The sequence below is a fragment of the Coregonus lavaretus genome, assembly GCF_964263955.1.
Source record: "Coregonus lavaretus genome assembly, chromosome: 11".
Lineage (NCBI taxonomy): Eukaryota > Metazoa > Chordata > Actinopteri > Salmoniformes > Salmonidae > Coregonus > Coregonus lavaretus.
In genome coordinates, this window is record NC_139998.1 from 37,810,169 (window position 1) to 37,820,730 (window position 10,562).

The window sequence follows — 10,562 nt, forward strand, 5'->3', positions numbered from 1 at the left end:
CCCTATTCCTAAGAGCAAAGCAAGAAACAGATCTTGACCAGAGTTGCGTGGCATCGCTGTACCTTCACCGATTTAACAGTACTTTTCCACCAAACCTGATACCACATATGGATCAGCCAAAAGGTCTGGATCCACTTTCTCCAAGAATCTCACTCCCACTGGGCAAAACTCATCTTTATCATAACCATGTCCATCGATACAAGGCTCGGGCTCTGAGCTCCTCACCACACTTTCCACCTCACTTAAATCTCCCTCATTCACTTCCATTTCACCTCCAGAACTCAGTCTGGCGGACATCTCACTCTGTTTGTACTTGACCCCAGTCTTCTTCGACATACCATCTGCTTTTTTATCGCCATCTACATCAAATTCTAATTCAACCTCTGCTTTCCTCATTCTCTACGACCTCTTCTTCCTCTTTTTCCTCCTCCGAAATCCACCTTTCCGTGTCCCTGTCCCAATATTCCTCTTGTCCTGGCTTTGCTAGCGGCCCGGTGGCATCCCGACGTAACTCCATCTCATAATCGTCCTGCTCACCCCCCAGAAACATGTCTTCTCCGGGCGCCACATTTTGAGAGCATGAGCAGTGCCACAACTACTTCCCTGCCCACACTCCCATAGCAGTTGGTCGGACAGAGATCTCGCTCAAGCTGTAACCAGCTGTGTTTAGTACCTTAGATACGGAGAACGTGATTGGCAGACGTGATCAGCAGAGATGGTACCTGGATAGTACACAAAGTTTTTTATTAATTGTATTTAATGTTTTAGGGGGTGCTGTAGCACCCTCAGTACCCCTACTTCCTGTGGCTATGGGTTAGCGGTTTAGTACTTGCCAGTGTTTGCCTGTCCAGCTAGCAAACATAAAAGTAAGAATTTAGAAAACATTTACAAGAATTGACATTGCCAACAAAAGGAAATGTGTTCAGAATAAATACATATATAGAATATGTTTTTAAAAAACAGCTCCTTCCTTGCCAGGGACCGATCAACTTGAAAACTAAAGCAGATATGATGCTTTGGCCACTGATCTATAGGCTTCGGCCCACCACCTATCACAAAATATACTTAATTTAATCCATGCTCGAAATAATACAAAGGGTGACAGTGCAAGGTGCAAAATAAAAACTAGCAAACATTTCGGCCTTATGCCTTCATCTGTGCTGTACAAAGCATTGATTACGTCTCCTTGCCATTATCATTCTCCTGATTATGTTTTTGTTAACGTATGATGGATGTTCATGGGTCACCGGTTTGCCCGGGAGGGGGTCCCTGGGCAAGAAAAGGTTGAAGTCCCATGGAATAGGGTACTGACACTAACAGTGATTGTGATAAAAATAACAAAGGACTGTATGAATATAAACAAACATGTTGCCTGAACATGTAATATAACCCAGTAATAAGATTACAGGGAATAATAGCAACTACTACAAACAGTAATAGTAAACACACACAAATCTCAGCCATAACAACAATAACCACTACTCACTTTTACCCGCGCACTCCATGAACACACTGCCGTAAATCCGTAAATACACCGCTTATGTGCACTGAAAGGAACAGCCATTGGGACTGACTGTATAGGGATGCAAGAGCATCGTGCCTTATTAGCTAGTGCATATGTCCTTAGCCAATCAGAGGGTGAATGATCAGCTCATTTACAGAGTATGGGGCAACTGGGCACCAGCTGCTTGGCTGAGACCGCGGGCTGTGCGCTGATCGATATTTCCTCACTTGAGGAGAGCCAGACTCAGCCGAGCCAATCATAAACAATTGCGCACAACAAAAACCAGTCAATTAAATAGTGTCTTGCAGCGCCCTCAGCAGGGGGAATTCTCTACCACAGTGTAGTAATGTCTGTATTTCATAAACGAATGCTATTTTTTGTCAAATATGGTTGCAAAATATGGTTGCTGTTGAGTCAAGACATCTATCTAGTAGTCCATGATTAAAGTGGGGAATAATTTAGCATTTTGTTTACTACATTTTATATACATTTATTCTATATAATTGGACATAAAACTGTCAGACTAACAGAACATTCTCTGAAGAGCAGCCTTGTTTCCATTGGACGGCCACTGCTATTCCCTTATTCGCCAGAAGAGTGTACAAAGGAGCACATAAAAACGGAACCAGTGTGCTTAGCATCAGCTCATATTGAAACAGTAGTAGACTATGAAAAACGCCTTTTAAGGGCACGATTTACGGTGTGAGTGGGCTGGGTGTGTTATCAAGTCGGATGCAGTACAATGGGCGCGATCCTCTGTTCAGGCGTTGCTGACGCATGCCAGATCATACAACGCCTGGATAGGTATTTTAAACCTGCAATATGTAACTTTTTGGGCGTCCCGACCAAATTCACATAGAAATGTTAGTTATAAATCTGTAATTCTCATTAAAAGCAAGTCTAAGAAGCGGTATATCTGTTGTATGTGTACTATTTCTATGCTTCCTGTTCTTCAATTTCATTTTTGTGTCTTTTAGTTTCGGTTTTGTACACCAGCTTCAAACAGCTGAAAATACAATATTTTGGGTTAATGAATAGATATGTCACAGCGGTTTAGATGGTTCAATGATTCTCTACACTATACTTGATTGTTTTGTCACATACACTGAAATTAGGCGAATTATTAGAATTTTAGCAAACGGGAAATGGCTGAGTGATTTCTGCATAGTGCATCTTTAAGTATCACTATCAGCTAACCACATCATATGTTATAGCAATCTGTCAGTCGATGACATGCTGTATCGCATTAGACTGTTCTCAGGGCAGATATGCCGGTTTTGACTAGCAGCCAACTTGACACAACTGTGGGAAGCATTGGAGTCAACATTTGCCAGCATCTCTGTGGAACGTTTTCGACACCTTGTAGAGTCCATGCCCCGACGAATTGAGGCTGTTCTGAGGGCAAAAAGGTGTGCAACTCAATCTTTAAGTATCACTATCAGCTAACCACATCATATGTTATAGCAATCTGTAAGTCGATGACACGCTGTATCGCATTAGACTGTTCTCAGGGCAGATATGCAGGTTTTGACTAGCAGAAGTGACTTTTCATACAGGTTAGGAGAATTTACGCAGCAGGTTAGGAGAATTAACGTGGCAGCTTCAGATAATGAGGTAAGGGTTAGGGTAAGCCAAAATGCTAAAATTGTCCCCAACGCGACTCAAACATATCTACAACCAGGCCTGCCCTGAGAACAGTCTTGTGCCGCATTTAAAACAACTGGGAATTCAGAGTTTGGAAATCTCTGACTTCAGTGCGTTCAAGACAACTGGGAACTTGGGGGAAAAACGAGCTCTGTCTGGGAAAAATTGTTTTGAACGGTCATCCAACTCGAAATTCAAAGTCGGCAACTCAGGCATCTTTCTAGAGCTACGACTTTCGGACCTGAAGATCACTGACGTCATGATTTGACCTCGTTCTTTTCAGTTTCCAGTTGTCTTGAAAGCACCATTGGTTTCCACTAATGCCACGCTGCCGATGACACAGTCTATGACGTGGCATGCAACCATTGGTTGATGCATGCAACGTCTGAGCAGGGGAACGCGACGATTGACTGCTTTGGTCTCGCTCCATTTGTATAGGTGACGTCCCACTCATTTGTATAGGTGATGTCGCCAGGTGTCTCTTGCACCTATCTGCAGACTGAAGCTTATTCCTCAGTTAAAAACCAAGAACATTACAGGATTTTATTTTATATTCAGTTATATCAGGGACAATATATGTATGTTAAAGACAATATAACTTGATTTCTCCATTACCGGTATGAATGATATGTGTGTTTAGTCTGCTCATTTTAATATGTATACATTTGATGGGTGTGTTGAAAAGGTAATGGTTGCCTACACTGGAGGCAATACGATATCTCACAAAGGCCTCATAACCTTTCCTTATTGTTATAGAATGAGAAACACACAAAGGGCATCCGTTTTAGTGAGCCATCACATATAGTAGGACTTACACTAAAGGACATAGAGCAGAGGAGGCTGGTGGGAGGAACTATAGGAGGACGGGCTCATTGTAACGGCTGGAATGGAATCAATAGAACAGTATCAAACACATGAAACATATGGAAACCACATGTTTGACTCCGTTCCATGAATTCCATTCCAGCCATTACTATGAGCCTTTCCTCCTATAGTTCCTCCCACCAGCCTCCACTGACATAGAAGTAGTAGTGATCCTTTTCAAGAGGTGATGGTGTGTGTAGTGTTCAAGAGAGAAGGCTGACTGTTCTAGACATTCTGTTATTGCAGCATGTTAGAAGGCTGACTATAAGCTACTGTATTGAAATATAATGGAAACAGCAACTGACAAACAGTATGACAGATGTGTTATTGCCCATTAAAATTGAAAGTACACATTCAGAAGCATGTGAAACGCTAAGATGACCATGAAAGTGAAAGTAAAGCTAAAGTTCAGTCAGCACCAAATACTATAAGTCTGAAGGGAACTTCCTGTTCTCTGACATCAATATTATATTTTTACACACTAGGTCTCTTTTGGAGCATCTGTAACCGAGCATTGCTGTAGTAGATTGATTCAGTTGTGCAGTGTAGGCCATACCAGGGGCATGATCAGGGAGTGAATGTGTCATGCTGTCCATGTTAAAGCAAGCTCTTGATGTGGTTGGATGCGAGTAAATTCAGATTCTCACGATAAACAAGGCCAAAGTTTCCCAATGAAATCATCTCCTCTCTCCATCTGGCTCCTGGATAGTTCATGCAGTTACAGACAAACCCAGAAAGAAACAAAAGTTCTGACACTGAGTGCACATGTAGATGTTCCAATAAAAGTTTCTTGGCATGATAGGTATCTCTGGCAGTCTCTACTTTGTTCCTCTCTGGTGCTTCGTCTATCTGCAAGTTGAGACTTGAGGTTTTTCTCTCCCCTCTCGACAGTTACTCTTTCCTCTTCCCCTGCCTGCCTCTTTCTACTCACAGCCCTATATGGTAAAAGACTCATTGTTGACTGAGTGCACAGGAAATGAATCACCCGCAAACACTCATGCGCAAAAACAAGAACATACAGTACATTATAATAATAGTATCACTCACTATTTTTGTTGGGGTGAAAATTCACTGAAAACTCTTTTTTGGAGTTCATAGAATGTGGGACAGTCTCATTAGTCCAGCGGATAGGTGAAATAATTGTTCCATTTGATGATACAAGTATCAACCTTGGTACACTAATACTAGATAGGAACATTTTAAAGATTAGAGGCAGTCTGGAAAGCCGGTCAGTCGACCAGGGCGGCCATTTCAATAAAATGGCTGCCGTCCGGATTTCTTGTTAGAAGAAAATAGGGTCAAATCATTCCAAACAATATCAAAATGACTTTGTAATGTTATCTACCTACTAAATAAACCGCAAAGATAATATAGACAATTCTGATCATAAAGTACTCTTATGACCTTCATGGGGGTCATATTGAGGTCATTTTGACCATAGTCCAGCAGCTACAGGAAATGTTTTGAGACTTTGTGATAGAGCCACCAAATTTCACACACAGCTAGGGCATGTCTAAATACATTTTTTTGTCTATAGCGCAATTGCAGAATTTGTCCATTACCCCCCTGGCACTGAAAAATAAGCCAAGAAAGGTAACTGGTTGGATAGATGTCACCAGGGGTACTCTGCTCCGGTCAGAGAGCAAGCAAACAAATGTACTCTTAACTTGGACACATACATCTGAAAAGAAACAGAGGAATGGGGTCACAGGATTAAAAAAATTATATAATTAAGGTGTGAAGGAGCCTATCAGGGTAGTCCTGATAATTAGTGACAAGTGTGGGGTAGTAAGAGAGAGTCAACAGGTGAAATCAACTTGTTTAATCAAGTTCATCTCAGTAGAATGCTGCTCCACTCTGAGGGATTTTGTACAGTCGCCAACCAGCTGCATAGGGCCATATTGGACTAGATTCACTTGGCCATATCTTCATAAATAATTGGTACATACAACCCAATGATGGCTTAAAATGTTTGAGGGGGTCTGGAAAGCACAGTAAAATGGCCCACAGACGCCATATATACGTATTAAAATTTGAGTAGAAAAGTGGTGAAAATGTGTGCCAACGTACTGTTTTTTGTAAATGTTTTATGGCTAGTTCCAATAGTTTACATGTAAACACTCTAAAACATTATATTGGTGTTCCCTGAAGTCTACTGATTGTAATGATATATAATATGATATTCTGTTTTGTGTCAATTTTAAGAAATGTGAAACCTGCCCTGTACACGTCACTTTAGGTAAAATCCCATATGAATGCATTATGTCCATCAGAGAAACAGATAATCCATTATGATGAGCACAGTAAAATTACTCAATTATGCCTTATGTATGTGTCGTTTAACTACACTTTATGCAGAAATGTGGTGGAAATGTCCCCTAAAATTACTGTTCTGTAATTTGAATTGGCCATAACGTCATAAGTAAGTGGCATATTAAGTCTAATGATGGCTTAAAATGTTCAAGGTAGCGTGGAAAATACAATCAAATGGATCATGTATGTTTTTGTAAGTTGTTTTTTCAAATACGAGGGGGGGGGGTAGAATGATTACTTTATCCTATCCCAGGTATTCCTTAAAGAGGTGGGGTTTCAAATGTCTCCGGAAGGTGGTGAGTGACTCCGCTGTCCTGGCGTCGTGAGGGAGCTTGTTCCACCATTGGGGTGCCAGAGCAGCGAACAGTTTTGACTGGGCTGAGCGGGAACTATGCTTCCGCAGAGATAGGGGAGCCAGCAGGCCAGAGGTGGATGAACGCAGTGCCCTCGTTTGGGTGTAGGGACTGATCAGAGCCTGAAGGTACGGAGGTGCCGTTCCCCTCACAGCTCCGTAGGCAAGCACCATGGTCTTGTAGCAGATGCGAGCTTCAACTGGAAGCCAGTGGAGTGTGCGGAGGAGCGGGGTGACGTGAGAGAACTTGGGAAGGTTGAACACCAGACGGGCTGCGGCATTCTGGATGAGTTGTAGGGGTTTAATGGCACAGGCAGGGAGCCCAGCCAACAGCGAGTTGCAGTAATCCAGACGGGAGATGACAAGTGCCTGGATTAGGACCTGTGCCGCTTCCTGTGTAAGGCAGGGTCGTACTCTCCGAATGTTGTAGAGCATGAACCTACAGGATCGGGTCACCGCCTTGATGTTAGCGGAGAACGACAGGGTGTTGTCCAGGGTCACGCCAAGGCTCTTCGCACTCTGGGAGGAGGACACAACGGAGTTGTCAACCGTGATGGCGAGATCATGGAACGGGCAGTCCTTCCCCGGGAGGAAGAGCAGCTCCGTCTTGCCGAGGTTCAGCTTGAGGTGGTGATCCGTCATCCATACTGATATGTCTGCCAGACATGCAGAGATGCGATTCGCCACCTGGTTATCAGAAGGGGGAAAGGAGAAGATTAGTTGTGTGTCGTCAGCTTAGCAATGATAGGAGAGGCCATGTGAGGATATGACAGAGCCAAGTGACTTGGTGTATAGCGAGAATAGGAGAGGGCCTAGAACTGAGCCCTGGGGGACACCAGTGGTGAGAGCACGTGGTGCGGAGACAGCTTCTCGCCACGCCACTTGGTAGGAGCGACCGGTCAGGTAGGACGCAATCCAAGAGTGAGCCGCGCCGGAGATGCCCAGCTCGGAGAGGGTGAAGAGGAGGATCTGATGGTTCACAGTATCAAAGGCAGCAGACAGGTCTAGAAGGACAAGAGCAGAGGAGAGAGAGTTAGCTTTAGCAGTGCGGAGAGCCTCTGTGACACAGAGAAGAGCAGTCTCAGTTGAATGACCAGTCTTGAAACCTGACTGGTTTGGATCAAGAAGGTCACTCTGAGAGAGATAGCAAGAGAGTTGGCTAAAGACGGCACGCTCAATAGTTTTGGAGAGAAAAGAAAGAAGGGATACTGGTCTGTAGTTGTTGACATCAGAGGGATCGAGTGTTGGTTTTTTGAGAAGGGGTGCAACTCTCGCTCTCTTGAAGACGGAAGGGACATAGCCAGCGGTCAAGGATGAGTTGATCAGTGAGGTGAGGTAAGGGAGAAGGTCACCGGAGATGGTCTGGAGAAGAGAGGAAGGGATAGGGTCAAGCGGGCAGGTTGTTGGGCGGCCTGCCGTCACAAGTCGCAAGATTTTATCTGGAGAGAGAGGGGAGAAAGAAGTCAAAGCATAGGGTAGGGCAGTGTGAGCACGACCAGCAGTGTCATTTGACTTAACAAACGAGGATCGGATGTCGTCAACCTTCTTTTCAAAATGGTTGACGAAGTCATCCACAGAGAGGGAGGAGGGGGGGGGGATTCAGCAGGGAGGAGAATGTGGCAAAGAGCTTCCTAGGGTTAGAGGCGGATGCTTGGAATTTAGAGTGGTAGAAAGTGGCCTTAGCAGCAGAAACAGATGAAGAAAATGTAGAGAGGAGGGAGTGAAAAGATGCCAGGTCTGCAGGGAGTCTAGTTTTCTTCCATTTCCGCTCAGCTGCCCGGAGCTCTGTTCTGTGAGCTCGCAATGAGTCATCAAGCCACGGAGCTGGAGGGGAGGACCGAGCCGGCCGGGAGGATAGGGGACATAGAGAGTCAAAGGATGCAGAAAGGGAGGAGAGGAGGGTTGAGGAGGCAGAATCAGGAGATTGGAGGGAGAAGGATTGAGCAGAGGGAAGAGATGATAGGATGGAAGAGGAGAGAGTAGCGGGAGAGAGAGAGCGAAGGTTGCGACGGCGCATTACCATCTGTGTAGGGGCAGAGTGAGTAGTGTTGGAGGAGAGGGAGAGAGAAAAGGATACAAAGTAGTGGTCGGAGACTTGGAGGGGAGTTGCAGTGAGATTAGTAGAAGAACAGCATCTAGTAAAGATGAGGTCAAGCGTATTGCCTGCCTTGTGAGTAGGGGGGGACGGTGAGAGGGTGAGGTCAAAAGAGGAGAGGAGTGGAAAGAAGGAGGCAGAGAGAAATGAGTCAAATGTAGACGTAGGGAGGTTGAAATCCCCCAGAACTGTGAGGGGTGAGCCATCCTCAGGAAAGGAACTTATCAAGGCGTCAAGTTCATTGATGAACTCTCCAAGGGAACCTGGAGGGCGATAGATGACAAGGATATTAAGCTTAAATGGGCTAGTGACTGTGACAGCATGGAATTCAAATGAGGAGACAGACAGATGGGTCAGGGGAAAAATTGAGAATGTCCACTTGGGAGAGATGAGGATTCCTGTGCCACCACCCCGCTGACCAGATGCTCTCGGGGTATGCGAGAACACATGGTCAGACGAGGAGAGAGCAGCAGGTGTAGCAGTGTTTTCAGTGGTAATCCATGTTTCCGTCAGCGCCAAGAAGTCGGGGGACTGGAGGGTAGCATAGGCTGGGATGAAGTCTGCCTTGTTGGCAGCAGAACGGCAGTTCCAGAGGCTGCCTGAGACCTGGAACTCCACGTGGGTCGTGCGTGCAGGGACCACCAGGTTAGAGAGGCAGCAGCCACGCGGTGTGAGGCGTTTGTGTAGCCTGTGCGGAGAGGAGAGAACAGGGATAGGCAGAGGCATAGTTGACAGGCTGCAGCAGATGGCTACAATAATGCAGAGGAGATCGGAATAAAATGAACTAAACATCTGGGAAAGGAGAGAGCGGGGCCTCCCTCACCACAACTCCCAAATATAACTCTCCCAACTTCCACCTCAGAAACTATAATTGTTGTAAACTACAGCGGTTCAATGTTTTCTAGGAATAGACTAACCTAGTTTATTCAGCTAGCTAACTAGGTGCAGTATTATTCCGTGAAAAACGTCCGGGCACCTCGTCATAAGACGCCACAGCCAGCTAGCATGCCGGTCTCCAACAGCAGGGTTTAGCGCCAATACTCAGCCACAACAACCACCAGTGTATCAACACACAAGCAGATCGTCCGTGTCTAACGTTGTGGGTTAGTCCCGACAGCTTGAGCGAGTCCGTCGTCAACTTATTCAGCCAGTTAGTTAGCTAGAATAGTTAGCAAACTAGCTAGCCATTGCTTTCAGACAAAGAAGAACCCCTCCTTTCACGGCACAAACACACAGAGAGAGCCAAACTAACGTTAACTAGTCACCCATGTCCCGAATTCCTTGAGCGACTCGGGCTATCAATATGTAAAAAACAAAACACAAGTGTAGGTTATGACTTACCCCTAGCAGCTACTGTTAGCTAGCCAAGTGCAAAGCTAGCCACTGAATTGACTCAGCCAGTTCGTGTCTGTTCGCTCGGTCATTCCAGCTATTGTTTACAAGTAGCTATCCAGGTTGCAACAAGCTTGCTAATTTTCGAGCACAGTAGCCACTTGCTGCCTAACGTTAACGGTTCAGACAATGAGGTTAGAAAACAGCTGAATGGTAGGCAATTATTGTATGTAATTATTGTAGGCAGCCAGCTGGCGTAATTACAGGCACTCTCAGGCGTGAAACAACTATACCGTTGCTAATAGCTACTCGCCAGCTAGTCCAGGTGGTGAGTTAGCTAGCTAGCTAGCTTCGTGCTACACCCGGCACCGCCGAATACAACACTAACCTACAATAATTACATACAATAACTACCTACAACAACCCACGATACCTACCTACAATACCTAACTACAATC

At 45.1% G+C, this 10,562-nt stretch overlaps 1 protein-coding gene across 1 annotated transcript in view; it reads right to left on the reverse strand.

Annotated features, from left to right (window-relative positions):
* The window catches only part of LOC311136778 (1-phosphatidylinositol 4,5-bisphosphate phosphodiesterase gamma-2-like), a 64,108-nt gene extending 62,494 nt beyond the window's left edge, over nucleotides 1-1,614 (reverse strand). The window contains exon 1 of the mRNA XM_084171050.1: nucleotides 1,487-1,614. Coding sequence (XP_084027176.1) covers nucleotides 1,487-1,505 — 19 coding nt within the window. The 5' untranslated portion in view covers nucleotides 1,506-1,614. The remainder of the gene's footprint in view (nucleotides 1-1,486) is intronic.
* Nucleotides 1,615-10,562: the final 8,948 nt, after the last annotated feature.